The sequence below is a fragment of the Stegastes partitus genome, unplaced genomic scaffold (genome assembly GCF_000690725.1).
Source record: "Stegastes partitus isolate 25-593 unplaced genomic scaffold, Stegastes_partitus-1.0.2 Scaffold91, whole genome shotgun sequence".
In the NCBI taxonomy this organism is placed as follows: domain Eukaryota; kingdom Metazoa; phylum Chordata; class Actinopteri; family Pomacentridae; genus Stegastes; species Stegastes partitus.
Window position 1 is genome coordinate 324,642 of NW_007577822.1, and position 20,356 is coordinate 344,997.

The window sequence follows — 20,356 nt, forward strand, 5'->3', positions numbered from 1 at the left end:
ACTTATGGCAAACAGCAAAATGAGCAGCAAGAGTATAATGAAAAATGTAGACCCTATTAACTGAGATGACAGTTTTAAAATGGCTCCAAATGCGTTTAGATTGTTAAACTTTAATAGACCTCCCTCTGTTGCTTTCACTGTGGTCAGAGCCGCCGTAGAGCTCAGTGTGTTAGTGGCACAATGGGACTTGTAAAAGAGTCTGAGAGCCGCCAGCTCTTTAGCTAAGCAAACACTGCCACCATCTGATTGCATACATGCAGTCTTTATCCTAAACATGGCCGTCCTCTTCAGACTGCCACTTGGATCTGATTTTCAGTCTGTGCAGGATCCTCGCCCGACATAAAAGCCAAGCATTTGGGAGAAGGATGCACAATTCAGTATTCTGCTGGCTGGACTGTGGTTTTTTTTGTTTGCTTCTGTGTAGCTCCACCAGAGAAATCAAAGGGCTTAAGGTCATTACTGCTTCTAAGGCAGCAATATACTCACCACTGTTGCCGTAGTTACAGTCACACTGATTCAGCATCTGAGGAGAATTGGGATCAACTCTCCTCAAAATCTCATTGGCCAGAAGTGAAAGTCTGTTTAAAATTACCTTCTGCAGCTGTAAGGTGCTGCCGTCTGAAATCAGCCGAACAGGTCCAGCAGGGAGCAGGCGGATGTAGAGCAGAGGAGCAAACAGCATCACATTTCTGTTTGTGTGTTTTTTCCTGTGTGTTGAAATGTATGCAGGGGTCACGCACATAAAACACTGTAGGTCCCACGACTAAAACCGTGTGCATACAAAAAGCAGAACTATGCAGATTCACACGCACTTGGATAAAGTTATTTATATGCATGGTTGCGTTTTATAAATTTCAATCATTGTGAAATTGTGTGCTTGTGCACATGTCTGATTTCCATACGATTCAGCCGCATGCAGATGCAGAAACACACTTAATCAACCGAAGACTCCTGCAGCCGTCTTTGGACCAGAACAAAGAGAAAAGATCAGTCACACAACATGGAGGCAGCAGTAACCACACAGCCTCCTCATGTATGTCTGCACAGTCATGTCCTAATCGTGATCAAAGTTCAGACTGTTCATCAGAGAGGATTCGGGTTACAGCATCCACACAAAGTGCACTAAAAGCTTCACAGTTAAGGCTACAGAGAAAAGTACAATAAAACCAAAGTAGCTCCAGTTACTCTCGGCGATGACATTAGCATTCGATTTGCATTATCTTTCCTTTTGGAGAAAAATACTCTTCAGTGACGCACTAATTTGCATTTTAACTCATTGTCCTTGCTTCTTAAAACCTGACGGGGTAACTCCGAGGCCAGACCGTGAACTGGATCAACCTTTAGAACGACTTGTGATCTGATCAGCTGCACATCCAGGATTTCAAAAACACAGTGACGCAGCATGAAAGGCCGTTTCTCCATCAGATGTGTCAAAACTTTCCTTCTTCCTCTGTTGTCTTTGTTATTATGTCAGTTTTCAGGGCAGAGGACTCCAACACCCACCGTCACCTGACTGAGTTCGTGGGTCTGGATATTGAGATGGCCTTCAACTACCACTACCACGAGGTGATCGACTCCATCACCGACACCATGGTGCAGATCTTCAAGGGCCTGAGAGACAAGTGAGACACCGTCAGGATTCACGCTGGGCTTTTCTGTTCAGACTATAAGTTTGCAGGCTATTTGTTGCTCTCAGAACTTTCTGCGTTTAGGCGATGAATGAAAAGTGATGGAAATTACATGCCACGGAGGCTCGGGTTGCTCCTTCCTATTCAGATGAGAGCTGAATGTTGACAGGATCCGTTGCTGGCGTTGATATGTTGTGGATGGCAAACTGTCTGAGTAACAGCATTTAAATAGCTGGATCCAGATGAAGTGTTGTCACCTTGTGCCGCCTGCCCTGATGGAGTTCAGTGCCCTCCCTGCACTCTGTCTAATGAACTGTCAGCAGGAACAGGTTGTGATGTGGCTTTACTGCCTCCTGGTGGTGTAGATCAGAGCTGCAGGCATACAGAGCTTCAACAGGCGATGACCCGGTGTTAATGTTGGGTAGCGCTCTCTCCTTAACCTGCTGCTTTTCATATTAGGCCTCATATGTCTGAGCCTGGAGGTGGTTTTTAGAGTCAGGAGAGGCAGAAGAGACGAGCACCACTGACAACTATCACTTCCTAAATAAACATCAAATACACTGAATGTCTTCTTGAACCACTTCTGGAGGTCGTCTTAGGTTACAAGCGAACTAGCTGATGTGATGCCGTAACCGTCTAGTTTCAGCTTGTGACTGCTGTTCCTCTTTCTCATGGAGGTTCGACTGTTTAACTTTCATTCTCATGACTTTCCAGACTGTTCCCTTTGACGTATTAAATTATTTTGCAAGTGTTTGTTGACTGATGTTCCGGCAGCGTCTTTGAGCTCCGTTTGTCGTCCCGTGTTGCTTTGACAACATTTTAAAATGCTGATCGTTCGAACAAAGATTTCGAATGGTGCAACTTCTGTGTCTTTTATGATAGAGTTTGTTATTGTGATTTAGTTAGAATTGTCCCCTTTTTTAAATAAAAACATTTAACTGCAAAGAACACAGTTAGTTAAAGATCAATGAATGAGTTTAGAGACAAAAAAACTTTGCAAAACTTTCAGGACTTGAATATGAAATGTGGACGTTGTCATTTGTAAATGAGCGGTCATGTTTGTAAATGTGAGTCGGGGTGTAGACGACAGGTTATAACATGTGTACCTGTGTTCTAGAGCACCTGTATTATTTAAGTTGTCATAAAGAACAAGTCCCCAAGAACGTACATGAATAACTTTAATAACGTTTTAGAGCTGCAAGGTGTCTCAGTGGTTAGCACCGTCGCCTCACAGCTAGAAGGTCGCCGGTTCACATCCCAGTGAGGACACCCGGGATCTTCCTGCGTGGAGTCTCCATGTTCTCCCCGTGCAGCGTGGGTTCTCTCCGGGTTCTCCGGCTTCCTCCCACAGTCCAGAAACATGCTGAGGTTAATTGGTGATTCTAAATTGTCCGTAGGTGTGAATGTGAGTGTGCTTGGTTGTCTGTCTCTAAGTGTAGTCCTGTGATAGACTGGTTACCTGTCCAGGTGAACCTGCCTTCACCCTGAGTCAGCTGGGATAGGCTCCGCCCCCCATGACCCTGGTGAGGATTAAGGTGTAGAGATGATGGATGGACTCCGTTTCAGAGAATTAAAATCATGTTTCGGTTTAGGGTCAGGGTTAGAAAATGAATCGTTATGGTAATAAGTCTGCAAGAAATTAATTGAAGTCGATGTAACGTCTCCTCCAAATAACTGAAACTCGATTATGTGCTGCAGCTTCCAGACAGAGATCCAGACGGTGAACAAGCAGTTTCCGAGCGAGCCCTTCAAATTCCTGGAGCCCACTCTGAGGCTGGAGTACACCGAGGGCGTGGCCATGCTGCGCGAGGCCGGCGTGGAGATGGGTGACGAGGACGACCTCAGGTCAGAGCACTCTGGACGCCCTGTGGCCTACATCCCACTCATCATGTCAGATGATTTCATTCGATAGAAACAGAAGTGCATTTTCACACGAGTTAGCATGAAGGGAAGTGAAACGTCAGATCAGTAGCTGAGCTTTGAGCTAATTCATGTGATGAAAGCTTCTCTGTTTAACTGTTTACAGTACAGCTGGAACACACATGGATCATTAGTCAAAGTAGTCGAGAATTAAACAACTATAATATCCAGCTGGAGCAGCGTTAAAGGTGTGAGATCCAGTCATCAGTATTAACGTGATTGTCTGTTGTTGTTGTGCAGCACGCCCAATGAGAAGCTGCTCGGCCGCCTTGTCAAGGAAAAGGTACGTCCACATGTGCTTCACTCACTGAACATCAAACTTCAGAAATATGAACGCTGCTCGATCAAACACTGGAGGTAGAAAATAGTGTCAGCATATAGAGAAACCCGCATTATTAATTGATTTTTTTTGCATACTAGACCATCAGCACTTATGCATATCAGCTGTCTGAAAACTTACGGTGATCGAATCCTCTGAGCCACGGGGAATTCTCCACTTATCAGCAGCAGAATATACCCTTCATCATCTCTGGACATAATACAGCTCTTAGTTAAGGCGCTTTTTTTTAGACTTTTCATAAGCAACACAAACATCATCGACTCACGTCTCCCCGAGCTGCAGAACACAGCAACAGAACCCAAAACTCCTGTCGTTTATTATTCAAGCCCACAGTGATGTTACATAAACAGGAACAGAGGAAACACCTGAGTCTTCATGTGTGCCGCGATTTACTGTTTATGTCGAGCTCCTGTTTTTCCTTTTTCAGTACGACACCGATTTCTACGTGCTGGATAAGTACCCGCTGGCTGTGAGGCCGTTTTACACGATGCCTGATCCCAACGACCCCGTAAGTCTGTCGCTTATTCACACACACACACACACACACACACACACACACACACAAATATCCAGTAATAAATTTAGCATTAACCGTTTCAGATGGTTTGTGGTTGAGGCCTTAAAATGTCGTGGAGTCGAGCAGAATTTAAACATTAGGACCGTTTTATGATGTCCTGATAGAAGCAGTGTCACAGAAGTGCTGCTGAACTGCTCACAAGTTTTTAAATTGTGTTCCGATTATCTTTGTCGAATCTGCATGTCAGAACCAGTGGCGAGGATGACATTTGGCTGCTAACATCAGTCCTACATCAGCTGCCCTTTTCTGCCGGTTATCACAAATCGTCTTTCTTGAGTGAAGCCGAGTCCTTCCAGACACCATCTCGTCTGCTTGTCGTCCTTCTTTTAACTTTCCATGTCTTTTTTTTTTCCCTCCTTTTGATGACCAGATGTGAGGAGACCCTGATTGTTATTCTTGTCTTTTTTTTTTTTTTAAACTCTAGAAATACTCCAACTCCTACGACATGTTCATGAGGGGAGAGGAGATCCTGTCTGGAGCTCAAAGGATCCACGACGCTCAGCTGCTGACTGACAGGGCCACCCATCACCAGATCGGTAAGAGCAAGTGGTTCTGCTAAAGAGATGGTTCTGTTAGAGGGACGTCACTGTAATTGTGAATGATTTGTCTCCCTCTGTTGGCCAACGGTGGCACTTCACATACAAAGGAATGTGCTGGATTAACAGTTGTGAATGTCAGTGAAAGCAAGTAGAGTTTTCTGTCAAGTTTTAATTTTAACTGCACCTCTCTTTTACTGTAGATCTGGAGAAGATCAAGTCGTACATCGACTCCTTCCGCTTCGGAGCTCCACCACATGGCGGCGGAGGCATTGGTGAGGACTATAGCGTGTTGTTTGGGGAACCTGTAGCAATCGTCAGGATTAATACGGCTTGAGGTTTCATTTAAAGTGTTCAGTGAGCGATCTGTCCTCCTCCACAGGCCTGGAGAGAGTCTGCATGCTGTACCTGGGCCTCCACAACGTGCGTCAGACCTCCATGTTCCCACGCGACCCCAAGCGCCTGACGCCTTGAACCCTCCACGGCCGGACTAACACACAGATGCTGGTGATGGGGATCAGAACTAATCCACAGTCAAGAAGGGGAGAGAGAGTATAGGAGCTAGTGCCACCCTACGACTCCTAACGTGCCACTATAATTAACCATGAGGACGGATGAATAGCGCAGGTGTAACAGGCCTTTATTGATGGAGGTGCATAGTTTTCTAACAACAAACAGTAACAGACACATTAAAGTTGTAGCAGGTTACTGGGAGGCTGCACACCTGTCATTCATCTTTTAATTGAGTCACTGTTTGTCTAAGGTTTCTTTTCTTTTTTTTCTATGGAGAGGTTAAAAAATTCTAATGTTCTACAGATGTTAGTCCATCCTACTACCAGCACAGACGTCGGACTAATGATTGTTTTGTCCAGCAGGTGTTTTGTAAGAAATTACAAGAATTAAACACTGAGAGGAATAAAAAAACAAAGAAATAAGCTCTTATACTATTAATTGCTTTGTCTCCATCATTTGGGGGCAGAGGTGGTGGTTTATTCTTAACAAGGGGTAACAGTTCAGACAGTGTTTAACATGCACATAAATATTAAACTATACAGAACACGAGTGTCTCTCTTCATTCACACCTACAGCCCTGGTTCATACCACGCAAAGTGCTCCAGTGTTACCGACATAAAAATAAATCTATATACACTATAGCTGAGAGCTTTGATAAATAGTAATGATGCGTCCTGATTTACACACTTGTTTACATATTTACTACATTATGTCTGTCAACAAACGACATCCTGTGAGCCCAAATCTGACCACTGGCTCAGTCGGTTGCAGCTCCACTGACTTGAAGGATGAAGAGGAAGATGTGAACGATGTCAACGTAGAGGGAGAGCGCTCCGTAGATGTACTCCTCTGGGCTGATGGCCAGCTCCCGGTTTCCAATAAGAAGCTGGGTGTTGTACACTAGAAACTAAGAACAGAGGAGAAGGATCGTCATAGAAACAGGAGGAGTGGGCTTTTTTTTCTGGGCTGCAGTAAATGCAGCACAAAGCAGCAACGGTTTGAACAGCAGCAGGCAAAACTGTTGAGTCCTTCTTGCGCACTGATCAAGCAAGATATCCTAACGTCATAGCTGAACAGATGTTTATAACGTCTGACACTGATTCTAAAGTTTGTGACCATCTCAATGAATCCTGTGGGACCTGAAGGTTACAGCTTCCACCGATGTTCAGCGTCCGAGAGCGTTGCCATGTTAATATTTGATAATTAGCACTAAACACAAAGTACAACTGAAGCTGATAAGAATGGCGACAGGTCAAAAAAGAAATCAACGATTGTTCTGATGATGCAAGCGAAAAGACGACCAACATTATTGCAAACCGACCTGAGGGGAGCATGAATGTGTGAATAACAGAATATTATCCATAAAATGTTAAAACATTTCAGTCAAAACAACAAACATCAACCAGGCTGTGGCATCACATTGACTGAGTTACTACGAATGTCTGTAAGATTTCATGACCTCCAGCAGTTTCTGAGGTATCTCAGCCTCAAAGTGGTGGATGGAGTGAAGCCTGCAGAGCCTGAAGTGTAGCTAGAGAACTATCAAAGTGGGTCGAGGAAATGTCCATGAAATCTGATGATGTTCAGAGTGACTTCCATAGATCCTGTGTGTGATTTAATAAAGTAACTGCCATGAAACTTTCTGAGAAATCCGGTCTTAATTTGACCGAAGCAGCCAACATCAAGACAAACACGATGAATTCAAGACTCTGGAGATAGCAAGTCGTCAGCATGTTATGTTGGTCTACACAATAACTGTGTATTTCAGGGTGTAGGGACTATTATGCGTCTTGTTATTCAAGGACAGCCCTGTAATACCAAACTGGAATGCTCTCCTTGAATTCATGTCAGTGTCGACTCACCAGAGTGTAAACGATGGCTCCAATTGCAGCGTAGAGCATATGCAGCCAAGGGACCTGTTGAGTGACATAAGAAAGGCCTCTGAATGTGAAATCAGTCACACAGATACACCCTTCTGGGCTGCTGCTGCTGCTCACACTGAGAAATACGAGTAGAGAGAGAATAAATTAAAGGATTTGACCAGAAGAGTCCTCACATATTGGAAGGAGAGCACGACGGCCGTAACAATCCCAATGATCATGAGCAAAACGGCGGCAATACAGAGGAGCCCGCCGCAGGAGGTGAAGTCCACCTGTGATGAGAAACACACCATTAACGGGATGAAAGCGAAGTTAATGTGCTTCGAGCTACATGAAAGAGCAGCGAGGATAATTTGAAGGAGGATCGGAATAAGGTTAAAAAGAAATAAATAAATATAAAAAAGGCGAAATGTGTCGTGTACCAAAACGTAACTTATGTATCTGGAGTTGCATCAGACAGAGACGTTGGATTCACATCTTATCCCAAAATGTTATAAATATTTAAAGGAACTCAGTGCCCCATTGTAATGCGAGACAAAGGAGTTCTTTTACACTGACAACAAAGACATCCTCTGACAAGCCACAGGCTACTGAGCTACAGCGAGACACTCTACATCTCCATCTACCTTGGTTTGGAAGCAGAAGATTGTCACGGCTATACAAACTAACGCTGTTATTCCCATGGCAAGGAACACTGCTTTGGTGTCATAATAGCTGTAAAAGACACACAGAGCAATTAAAAACAAACAGAAATACACACATATACAGTGTATCATGGTGTAGCACATGGTTAGTAAAATGTATTTGGGTGAATTGTTAGAATTGGAGCCAAAAAAAACCCACAAACCTTGAAATGGTTCCAGTCATGTAAGACAAGGCGAGAGTCTGCAGGATGAAACACGAATATCAGAATGACATCTAACTTTCTGTTTTTTTTCTTCAGGGAAGTGTCTGTCTTACTGGCTATGTTTTGTTTTGTTTTTTCTTTTAATATTTTTCTAGTCTTTACCAACTCAAATGTTTTCTAACTCCTCACTACATAAGCAGAGCTGCTATAATCTAACAATCAATACTTACAAATACTCCCAGCAGCACAAGGTTCCATGGGAAACGCCTCCTAAACAGAAATTAAGATGAACATTTTTAAAAATTACACAAATACAAGTGAGTGCTTCAATAAGACATCGTATTAGTAAAACTTTTCCCAACTTTTCGTGCCAACTTGTTGCTTACCTCGGCTCTTTGCAGCAAATGAGAATGCAGTAAACCACAAAATAAACCACACTATGGAGAGACAGATCACTATAAATGTTAGTGCATATTATTTAAAACAGCAGTGGGAATGTAATTATTTCCAGGTATGTTTTCTAATCATATGTTTTTGTATTATATGATTTAATTGCACCGTCAATATGTGTGTTTTTTTTTTTGTTCTGTTCCTAGAAAGCAACTCACAGAGATGCCCAGTAGATGCCAGGGTATCTGATGACAAACAGTCTCACTGGGTCACTATGAAGCACAAATATACAGGATTACTGAGGAGCAGGGACTGAAAGCAGAGAGCTGGAATAATTGTACTGGAATGAGGAAGGACACTCACACGAATGTAAAGACAGCAACGACGGAAAAGGTGACGATAAGCTGTGCTGTTAAAATTAAGTAAACCTGTCCACAAACACAAAACCACAAAGGAGGAACATGACAGTAGATGTAGAGGAGATGAACTGGTAGTCTATGCAACAGAACAAGTCCACGTGTATGGCTTGATGTATAATAAGAATCCTTACCTTTCTGATGAAAGAATGTCGAATAGATGTGCTCTCCCACTGGGCGCTGATAAAATCCTCCATGTCTCCTGCAGAATTGGGAAGAGCAAAGTGGCAATTTATACGTATTACACCTGGGAGCTAATCTAAATATAATGCAAGGTGTGAAAAATGTCATCTGTGTAATTTCTTCAGAACCTGGGTTGGATGCAGGCACTCCAGCAGACAGAGTCGGTATTGTGGTGGGCATCCCAGATGGAGAGAAGCCACGGCCCTCGTACATGCTGGCCTGTGGGTAGCCGGGCGGGCCGAGGCACATGCCAGGACTGGGGCTGTAAGGAGGTGGGGGAAGATGGGAGCCATGCTGCGGCTGGTAGGGGTAGTTACCAGACTTAGGATGGTGCACCGTGTCCTCGTAGGGTGGAGGACTGTCATTTTTGGAAGTCATTATTTTGCTGAACCACCTTGAGGAGAGGATACGTGGTAAACATCAGACTTATTCTGCACATTGAATAGTATTATGACACCTATTAGCAAGACAATGTGTTAACTACAAATAGCATCTATATCCAATATTACTGTCTAGTTTTCATTGTCACAATTTAAGAATAAAATCCCATTATTATGCTAAAATGGTGAACTACAAAACAATTTGTAAAACACTGTTCAAAATGATCTCCTCTGAAATATCACATCTGTGTACATGTAACCCTGTAAATAGACTCCCACCAGTCACACCAGAAAAATGTCACAAATAAAAATGAATCAACTCTAACCTTAATAAATGAATGAACATAAATAAAAAAAGCAATAAGGGTACTTGCCTTGTGGCCTTGTAGCCTCAGATGGGAGCGCTGTGCCCTTCGGTCCTCTCTCTCCTCTGAGGCTTGCAGCCTTGCAGCACAAGATATGTTGTAACTGGATATGTTCACTGAAACTCACACTGTTCCTGCTCTTTCTCAGAAACACCGCAGACTGAGTATAAAGACGGTCTCTGGTGCAGACTGCTTGCTCAGGATCCTGTTCAGGTTGAATAAAAATAAAATTCAAACAACACAAACTGCTGTGTGCACATCTAGTTCACACTCCTTCCAAGGTTTAAAAAAAAAAATATTATTATTATTTGTTTTTAACGTATATTATAATTTGCCTTTGATTAGACACGAATTCCCTTAAATTACATTTATTTGCCTTTAAATCGACCCAGATGCTCCCGTCCCGTTTGAACTGAGTGTCCCAAAGTGAACGTCCCCTGTAACGTCTCCGGTTAATAATCGTTAAAATATTTAAAAGTCGACCAAACCTTGGCTCGATTCCACAGTGATGCAATACTCAATGACTTAATTCAGACAAAAAAATTAAATCGTACATGAGACAAAAAAGGCATTTTAAAGTTTGTGCTAAAGTCTTAAAAATGATCATTTGGGTCATGTGAGTTTTTAATATTTTTTCCATCACAAAATACTAATTAATACCGTGAGTTTTAAAGTGAAAAATTAAACCGAGTAAGTAAATAAAAAACTATATTTATAGAAATAAAAAGGCAATTATCTAAAATTTCTACCATGTTGCGTTTTTGTTATTGTTGTTGTTGTTGTTGTTTTTTTTCCACGTCATGCATCTGTTTAAGAGCGCTTGCCTAAATAAAGTGTACTAATATAGAGTAACAGAGGGGTGAAAAGTGATTCTAATGTTTAATGTTTAACGCAGAAATGATTATCTCAGTACTACTTTCGTGGTAATATTCATTTATTACATCTTCCTATTTTATTTTACTATTCGTTCCTCTTGTACGACTGTTGACCTCGGCATCCTCCAATTGTAAAAAAAAAAATTCAACAAAATAAAAATTAAAAAAAAAAAAAAAAAAAAAAAAAAAAAAACACTTTGCACTTCCGGGATTGGCGTACCGCTGATTACGTCATTACGCTCCGCCATGGCGCTTCCTGACTGGATGGTAACGCTGGTGGCCGCCGCATCCTTCTTCTGTTTCTTATGTTTATGTGTTCGTTACAGACGGTACGGACAAGTGTTGTGGAGAAAAGTGTTCAGCAGGATCATGGCCCGCACGGAGAAGCCCTTGTTCCGAATCGCGTATGTACGCCACGGCTTCCCTTTGATGGCGCAATATTTTGTTGTTTCCCGTCGTGTCTCTTTAGCGTAGCTTAGCAACACCTAGCGGCTTCACATTAGGGAGGCCCATCCCACCACACTCAATTCAGATTTGTTCAAATTTAAAAGTGTGTCACCTGTCGATTAAAAGTACAACCACTGACATTTTGGTCTGCAGTCTTTTTAAAACCCATTATGGCTACTGTTGTATTCGGCGTATATACAACAGGCTACAACTTTATTATAGGAGGTGTTTACATGCTAAACAACAACTTATTGCTAATTGTAGCTTGAAGGTGAAGCTTTCTCGTAGTTTGGGCTGTTTAGTGGGAAACGTGGGCTTCACATCGATTAACCAACTCTACTAAGACTCAGCATTTATAGGCTTTATGAATCTCTTCTCAGGTACACACTCTACACCAGGACCAGACTGGGCTACATGTACTACAAGAGGCAGATGAGGAAAGCCCGGGAACATTACCCAGCTGGACACTCCACCTCTTATCCAATGGAGTTCAATGGTAGGCAAGAGTCTCAGGTGTCATGTGCTGTACATCATATGGAAGTAAATGTCATTATTTTTAATGCGTTGCTAACATTTAAAGCCATACTACTATATCTGCATCGTATCTATAGCTGCATGCCTTCTTCTACCTTTCTGAGTGTATTGACTGAATACTTCATCTATAATTTCTCTTTCTGCCCACAGGTATTAAAATAATTCCCATCTCGGTGCTCTCAGACAACTACAGTTACCTTGTCATTGACACGGCCTCCAGCGTAGCCGTCGTTGTGGACCCCGCAGACCCTCAGACGGTTCAGGTGTGTGCCTCTGGTTTGTGTGACGTGTAGGTTTCACTTACACACCGTACGTGGGTTTCAGATTTAAGTTAAAATAAAACAGTCAGACTTTACAGGAGAGAATTGGTTTTCTGCTCAACACGCTGCTGCAGAAAAGCTGAAACGTGTTCACCAGATGTCATCATTTAAGTTAAAAATAAGCCTTATCTCTATGTCAGTTAGTAGCTGTGCCACACCACAGAAGTCCTGTCCAGGGCTCGACCTGAACTTTGTCTGAAAGAGATCAAATATAGACAAAGATCAATTTCATTAATGTTTATACAGTAATGATGAGACATGGCCAAAAAGTGCACACTTAGTTTTAGTAGTAGTGGGAACATTTAGGGGTAAAAACCTAAATCTATATTGGTGGTATGTGTGTGTGATTGTAATTCTTGACCACAAACCACTTCTATAATCCCTGCAGGCTCCCTAACCCTTTCACTGTTGTCCCTTTTTCTTATTAGCTGGGTTTCTCTGTATCACCTTTAATGCACTTTCATCTTTTTTGTGGTGGCGTACAATCAGAAATCAATAATGTGTGTCTGGTTCTGATATGCCTTTGCTGCTGGTAAAGCTATTGATTTTCAGCAGGGCATTTTTTTTTCAAGTGCATTCTTAGCAGCATCCATTATAGGAACACCAGTGAAACTATTAACGCTATATTGTGTTGAAATTCATAATTATTTATAGCGCTGTGTGTGTTTGAATGGAGTGTTGGTGAAGTGTTGGTTTCATATGGTGATTGAAAGTCTTATTATTATCTATTATTGTTTTTCAGGCGGTCCTTGAGGAAGAGGGAGTCATGTTGGAGGCAATACTGTGTACACACAAGCACTGGTGAGTTCGATAGGTTTTAAATTGCCTCCTTATTGTAATATGTGGTTTGTTTTTAAGATTTTGTGCTTTAAAAACACACAGAGACAGGAGTAGATATATGAAGTATGATGGTGTTTTTACTCCATTAGACAGTTTCTCATATTTTAGAAGTTCAGAAGTTCAAATACTATAAAGTGTGTGTAGTTCAAAATGCTTCAAAATACTAAATTGTGTTGTGCGTTTGTAATATTGTGGATAATATCCAAATCACCATGGCAATCCTCTGCTCTCTGCTGCATTCACAGGGACCACAGTGGGGGAAACAAAGGGTTGAAAAGGCTTCACAGCTCGTGCCGAGTTTATGGAAATGCAGCTGATAACATTCCTGGCCTCACACAGTAAGTCCCGGCCTGCACAGTGAAGCACGTTGCTCCTCACAGAATCATTCGTAGTGTTCTGAGTCCTGTCGTGTTCTCTCTGTCGGCACTTGCAGCAGCTGACTTCACAGTAAATTATCGTGGTGTGATGAACTGATCCGATGCGTCTGGAGGGTTGTCGCCTAAGAATAGGAGTCATCCCAAACTAGCTGAAGGGGATTTTTTTTAAAAAGATGTTGACTGATTTAACTATGCTCTTGAACTGGACAATATTTTTTTTCTTAGGTTTTCTAACTCGTTATATTTGAATGTATATATGCACACAGAGCAGTTTTATTTGCCAGCTGCTGAAAATACAGACATGTGTAACAACACAGTGGTTGTAAATCAATGCTGTGTATGTTTTCTTTTTCTTCCCAGCCCTCTTTCACACAAAGACACAGTAACAGTCGGCCGTATGCACTTTAAAGCCCTCTTCACTCCTGGGCACACGGTGGGCCACATGATCTACCTCCTGGATGGCCAAACGGTCGGCGCCCCTTCTAGCCTCTTCTCTGGTGACCTGGTGTTTCTCTCAGGATGTGGTACGTTGCACAGTAAATGTGAATTATTCTAATTTGTTTTTTTTGTGTATGAATAATTCTTGCGGTGGCTGCAAGGTGGCTCGGTGGTTAGCACCTCGCAGCTAGAAGGTCGGCGGTTCACGTCCCGGTGAGGACACCCGGGATCTTTCTGCGTGGAGTCTCCATGTTCTCCCCGTGCAGCGTGGGTTCTCTCCGGGTTCTCCGGCTTCCTCCCACAGTCCAGAAACATGCTGAGGTTAATTGGTGATTGTAAATTGTCCGTAGGTGTGAATGTGAGTGTGTTTGGTTGTCTGTCTCTAAGTGTAGCCCTGTGATAGACTGGTTACCTGTCCAGGTGAACCTGCCTTCACCCTGAGTCAGCTGGGATAGACTCCAGCCCTAGTGAGGATTAAGTGGTGTAGAGATGATGGATGGATGGATAATTCTCACATTCACTTAAAAGGAAGCAGAGCAGCACTGCGTACTGTGGGTTCAATCTTTCTAAACAGATCGTTGTAGCTCCTGTCGAGCCCTCCGCATAAAGAGATAATTATTTGGCGGAAAGCTAAAACATGTCAGTGTGAAAGTGTATTCATGAGAACACAAAAGCAGAGGGCTCATGACCTGTCTGTACCGCCTCATTTAGATGGAAAAGATGTGATCTGGGTAGACGGCCGTGTTTTACCTACATCACATGCATTCCTGTGAATAATGATGCTCGACCTCTTGACCAGATGTTTTTATTCCAGCCTGCATGTGTCAGTTATAGAGGAAGACGTTTTTGAACTCACGGCTGCAATGCCTTCCTTTGATGCTTTCAGTCATGTTCTCGGCGCACACAGACCACCCAGCCCTCCATCACAAGTGAAACACGGCTCGTGAACAGCCGATGCACGTCTTTACTGAACACGACTCTTTTCCTATTTCATCCAAGAATACAAATGATTTCTGTTTCGCTTTTTTAATCACATTCTCGCTGATATAGTCATTGTTTTTACTACTCAGTTTGCTCGAGGTTATGAGGAATTTAATCACAGGAAATCTGCATATCTGCAGGGGTGCAGAATCACAAACAAAATTATCCAGATTAAGATCTTAAATCTGTCATAATGTGCATAATTAGCAGTGTTGTTTTGGTCGCAATACACAATGCCAGAGTCTTTTGTGCTGTTTGGATTCCAGAGGATGGAGTCAGTACAGTAGCAGACATATATTATAACCTAAAACTTACAGATGCCCTTTTTTGAACTCATCTGTTAACACGTTCTTACTGTTTGCAGGGCGGATGTTTGAAGGCAGCGCCACGACAATGCTATCGTCTCTGGACACAGTCGGATCCTTAAGTGATGATACTTTATTATGGCCTGGTAGGAGAGTCCTTTCAGCCGTCACAGATTTAGTGTCAGGCGTTTGTTGTGGATGTGGTTTGAATGTGCATGTGCTTGATTTTTCTTTTTCTTTTTTTTTTTTTAACCTTCAGTTTACTGTAGCAGCAATTCACCCGTATACTGTACAGTCACAGCGTAAGAAGATGTTGCATATCCCACAGGTCATGAGTATGCAGAGGACAACCTGCTGTTTGCTGCTGAGGTTGAGCCACGCAACGCTGCCAGGGAAAACAAATATCAGTGGGTGCTGCAGCAGCGAGGCCAAAAGCTGTGCACGGTGAGAATGATATATCACCATTGTTATGCCTTTCAAGTGCGCCTTCCCGGAAAGGATTCATGTTGTCCAACACCTGGGAAGGGAGGCTTATCACCTGCGTGCAGCGTATGTGCTGTCAATGCCCTGAGCGCACGCTTCCCTCTCGCTTCCTCCTCCTCCAGCCTCACACTCGAGGCTCAACGCTGATACAGTCGGCAGCATCACAAAGGTTCACCGTTCAGTCAAGTGCCTATCTAGAATTTAGATTAGTTTTTATCTGTTATCAATGCAGCATGGCAAGAGTCTGCGCCTCCCTGAACTTCCACTCCCAACGCGTATTGAGTGATTGACTATTGCTTTCTCTTGCTAGCGTGTATGTTTGGTACATGAAGTGCTGCTCGACTCATGTCTCTGAGATTTTCTCGAACACATTTTGATCTTTTCTGTTTTCAGCAGATCGGTTCTACAGCAAAGAACAAAACACACAGAGAACCACTGAAGACATTTTCCCTTATAGCAGAGCTAAATTATATATTATATATATATATGTTATAGCAGACCCTGAATTCTAATAATAGTGAGGAAGGTGTTTAAGTCCTGAAATCCTGAATGTGGACAGGATGTAATGTGCCATTAGTCAGGTGACCATTTCAGACTGTACAGTGAAGAAAAATGATTTTTTTTTTCTGGTGTCAGACTCAACGACTGTCTTTTTTTTATTACTATCAGACACAGTTTAAAATCCTTAACAGAGTGAAAACACACACATGATTCCAGATGGCTCATGTCATGTGAACGTTACGGGAAAAGGAGAGAAAATGTGACTTCAGACAGACATCCTGGCTTGTCATCGCAGGAAAATCACAGGTGTTGCTAATGAGATTACCAGTGGCTCCATTCTTTGTGAGCGTCCCAGTAAGCCGTGGCGCTGGTAAGCCAGCGTTCATGACCCCTGAAACTGGAGCAGCTCAATGGGACTCAGATATTATGCGTGTTTTTGTTCACACCTGTGCTTTTCCTATTGTGACATGCGTCTGCTGCGTAAAGGCCTCTCATCCTGATAATTACCCCGATGCACGTTAATGAATTCTGTTCATTATTATTATAATTACCTATTGAATTACCTACTGTGGTTTATCTACACTCGCTGTGATGCTGGCTAGCTTTCTGAACATTCTGCTTCGGATGGATATTCATTGCCTGTTTATTAGTATTTGCTTCGTGGGGAGGAAGGGAGTTGCATAAATTCCCATTAACATTTGAAGTCCTTGTCTTAGCTTTTGTGATCCAGAGTTTTATCACCTGGACCCGCAATCACTGTGTGTGCTGCTCATCTAAGTGCACAAAATGGAAAGATAAAAAGATGATTTATCGTCGGCGAGGAGACATTTTGCTTCAGTTGAACTGGGACAGAGATGCACAAGTGCAAAGCCGTGCTGATTTAAGTTGGCAGGAATCGCTTATTACCCATAATGCCTCTGTGCAAATGAGGGAATGGCATGTGAGACAGACTATGCGCCTCAGTTTTGTGCGGGGTTCCTCTCTGACATCCATCATTTCGTTCTCAGAGTCCCTCCACCATCGGAGAGGAGAAGCAGTACAACCCGTTCCTGCGCAGCCACGCCGCCGAGCTGCACCTGGCTCTGGGCGTGCAGCAGTTCCAGGACGAAGACTGGACCCAGTTCAGAGCGAGGGTGCTGGAGGAGCTGCGGAAGCGCAAAGACCTCTACAACAGGAGATAGTGAAACAGAGAAGTCCGACAGACAGCAGGGAACACAGGAGGGAGCTCAGCTTTACTGGACAGCGGTACGAAAGCAGCTGATCTCTGAGGCCGGTCTGTTCCGTAAAAGGGCATTAAGTCAGTTTTGACCTCTACTAACCTGAATCATCGACCACTAGGAACATAATCACAGCTTCATTATGACATAATACTAGTCCTCTTACCTCTCCATGCTGTACATTCTGGTAATTAGTAGTTAATGGACAGAGCAGCGCTCATTTATTGCCTTTTTAAACACTGTAGGTTTGCATGAGTAGGGTTTGGTTATTTTACAAGTAGGTACGACCAGAGTTCTGGTTTGTGAAACACTACGTGGAATAATTCAGCACTTTAGGTCCTGAGTTGTTTACTAGCTGGTACGACGAGTAATACGCGGTCTCAAAAGGCCTTTTCATGACAATCTGCGGTACGCATGCTGTATCCGTCGCCCTCCTTGAAGACTTGAGACTTTGGGATTTGATTGTGAATATTTGATTTGCTATTTTCAACAGTAAAGGTGCCGTTAATTTAAGATAAAGCTTTGCTGTGGATGCTCTGCGTTAGAGTAAGCACAATGTCTGGAAACAAAATCTGCACGTTAAAATGCTGAATCAGTGCTGAATGAACTTGGTGTTTACTTCAGGAAGGTGACTAGCATCAGCTCCATGAGGCGGGCGTGACTGTTCTACTCGCCCTGTTTGGTTTTCTCTACAATTTTTATTTTATAATTCATGAAAAGAAAACTAACGAGGTGGCCAAAGGGGATATTTTTTCTAGCTCTCTGGACCTCTTTCGTGCCACTCACACAATCATTTTTTGCTGAGCTGATTTTTCCACATTTAAATCTATATTTTTAAAGAACATGAATGTGAACTGCAAAACGTTTGACTGATAATCGTGTCGTGATCGATGAAGCGTGACTGAATTGCCATTGAAGGGAATATTAGCTTATGGAGTCCGTTATAATGAAGACGATGAGCTCACAGGGTGGCGCTGAATCAAACGATCTCGACACAAACATGACGAGGCGGTGATCGGATTCCTGCTTTCTGTAAAACACGCGCGTACGACCTGATGTCGGCTGTGACTCTCACTTTAAAGGAAGAAATGTTTTTACGACCAATATAGAAACTCTGGAAACCAAAATGTTGTATTTTTTAATGTACTGATGGATTGATTATGCTGTGATTACGTTTGAGTTGCATTCTGGATCAGGACAAATACCCACATGTTACCAAGCTTCTGTTTTAGTGAATCTATTGGCTGTTGTTGTTTTTTTCTTCTGTGTTGAAAATATGCTGGAAACATTCGCATGCATCTCATTTACGTGCATGTACAGACTGTTAAAATGATTAGATCGTATTAGTTAATTAATGTTAGTTCTGTAGCAGCTGTTTGTGAGTGAGAAGCCACATCACTCTGTGACCACCGGTTGTTTTTTCATAACTCTACGAACAGATCTGCGGCTGGGGATCAATACTTGGAGGTCATGAAGCTCATAGTTCGAATCAGGACCTCTGCTGTGTTCCAGCTGTTATCTCAATGTGTCAACAACAACGTCTTCTGCTGCTCAGATTAATTTAGTTCATTAATGTTGATAGCTGTCACCAAAAAACAGTCGACCTTTTGGCTTTTTGCCGATCAGAGCTTAACTGATGTAATAATAATAATGTAGCTGAAAATGAAGCCGGTTAAACTTTGTGAACAGATTTGGTAAAATATCATTGAACCTGAACTGTGTCAAGAAAAACACGGTCCTCTCCTCACGCACATTTCTTCTTGTGTCTTTTTGATAAAGGAAGTGTAATGCAGCCTCTTTTCAGGCGGCGAACGGACAGAATGAAAAAGAAACGAGTGTTTAAAGTTCTGAGGAGGTATGAAAGCGCTTCAGATTTCTCTGTTGCTCCTGCAGAGGAGCCTTTGCCAGAGCACCTTGTCCCCTGGTGATTGTTAACTAAAATGTTATTCTGTTTGTTTGATGCCAGTTCGCACCTTATTTGCATATGTTTGAGTTATGAATACCACCACATGGGAGACTGTTTTACTTCAGGTTATGTTTTAATGAGGAAATATGAAAGTAAACTCCTCCATTAGAGCTGTGTATGTGTTATTTGTTGTCTTTATAAGCGCGCAGAACTGACAGCCGAGTTATTTTTCCCCACTGCTGTAACTTCTCTCCACTCCAACGCGAGCATAACCTACTTTATGCAGATGCGAAAGACACTCCGTAAAAGAAGGAGGGTGAGCTGAACTTTAAGTCGACCAATCGCTGTAATGAAGGATTACATCCAGCTGTGGGATTACAGACCAGTGTTTGGTGACCGGGACAGATTTGGTGTATTTTTAATTTATTTTTTGTCCCAAAACAGGTACGATCAGGTTTTTCCCGATCAACATTACAATACGTGTGAGACGTCTAGATCCACGCTCCAATTCATACAGAAGCAGGTTTATGATTTACTGAAGTATTTTGTTTGTTTTGATGGGTGGGCTTGACATCATTCACAGGCCTGTTGTGTGGGTTTCCTTGAGATTGCAGTAATGGTAGTGATATTGTCCATCAGTGAGCCCTTCATGATGATCTTTTCCTCCCAAAAAGCCTGAAATATCTGAATTGTTTTCACCATAAATCTGCTGCACCTGTAAGCATTTATATATTGTAGAGACTTTCAAATGCCTTTTCCTTTGTCTCCACATTTAAATAGTAAAAAAAAACTTTCATTCCATTTTGCTGATATTGTTCCAGTTCCCAGCAAATGTCATTTTAGGGAATTGTCCATGGTTTTTCAATGCAATAAAATAAAAAGAAACTCAACAAATCCAGCTGTTCCCTTTGGCCGAGTGCTTGTTGACAACGATAAGAAAAGAAATCCCGTTTAACAGGAAGAAGAAACATCCAGAATAACCAGGTGCAGGGAGAACAACATCTCAGTAGTCATGAATATCCTTACTGAACTGCAGTGTCTGAAAAGGTTGATTTTATTTTATGGATAAACAGCTGCAGACAGTTTGGAAGATTGTGAGAGAGTTAGCATTTTATAAATCAAAATCAGAACATAAGGCCACAGAGAGACTACTGTTT

General features: G+C 42.5%; 3 protein-coding genes across 3 annotated transcripts in view; 2 read left to right on the forward strand and 1 right to left on the reverse strand.

Annotated features, from left to right (window-relative positions):
* The window catches only part of dars1 (aspartyl-tRNA synthetase 1), a 30,803-nt gene extending 24,743 nt beyond the window's left edge, over positions 1–6,060 (forward strand). The window contains exons 12-18 of the mRNA XM_008277189.1: positions 1,475–1,622; positions 3,327–3,473; positions 3,789–3,831; positions 4,316–4,396; positions 4,890–5,001; positions 5,205–5,276; positions 5,384–6,060. Coding sequence (XP_008275411.1) covers positions 1,475–1,622; positions 3,327–3,473; positions 3,789–3,831; positions 4,316–4,396; positions 4,890–5,001; positions 5,205–5,276; positions 5,384–5,475 — 695 coding nt within the window. The 3' untranslated portion in view covers positions 5,476–6,060. The remainder of the gene's footprint in view (positions 1–1,474; positions 1,623–3,326; positions 3,474–3,788; positions 3,832–4,315; positions 4,397–4,889; positions 5,002–5,204; positions 5,277–5,383) is intronic.
* Positions 5,775–9,608, reverse strand: LOC103353973 (protein lifeguard 3). Its single transcript, XM_008277188.1, has 11 exons — positions 9,359–9,608; positions 9,182–9,249; positions 8,995–9,059; positions 8,850–8,903; positions 8,628–8,678; positions 8,472–8,511; positions 8,242–8,279; positions 8,021–8,108; positions 7,571–7,666; positions 7,377–7,430; positions 5,775–6,421 (listed from the first exon to the last, which is right to left on the reverse strand). Exons 1-11 carry the CDS (start codon positions 9,606–9,608, stop codon positions 6,272–6,274), a joined length of 954 nt encoding a protein of 317 aa, XP_008275410.1. The 3' UTR covers positions 5,775–6,271.
* A 1,481-nt stretch (positions 9,609–11,089) lies between these two features.
* pnkd (PNKD metallo-beta-lactamase domain containing) lies at positions 11,090–20,093 on the forward strand. Its single transcript, XM_008277190.1, has 9 exons — positions 11,090–11,254; positions 11,678–11,793; positions 11,982–12,094; positions 12,894–12,952; positions 13,237–13,329; positions 13,729–13,892; positions 15,152–15,238; positions 15,421–15,536; positions 17,084–20,093. The coding sequence occupies exons 1-9, from the start codon at positions 11,097–11,099 to the stop codon at positions 17,255–17,257; spliced, it is 1,080 nt and encodes a 359-aa protein (XP_008275412.1). The 5' UTR covers positions 11,090–11,096; the 3' UTR covers positions 17,258–20,093.
* Positions 20,094–20,356: the final 263 nt, after the last annotated feature.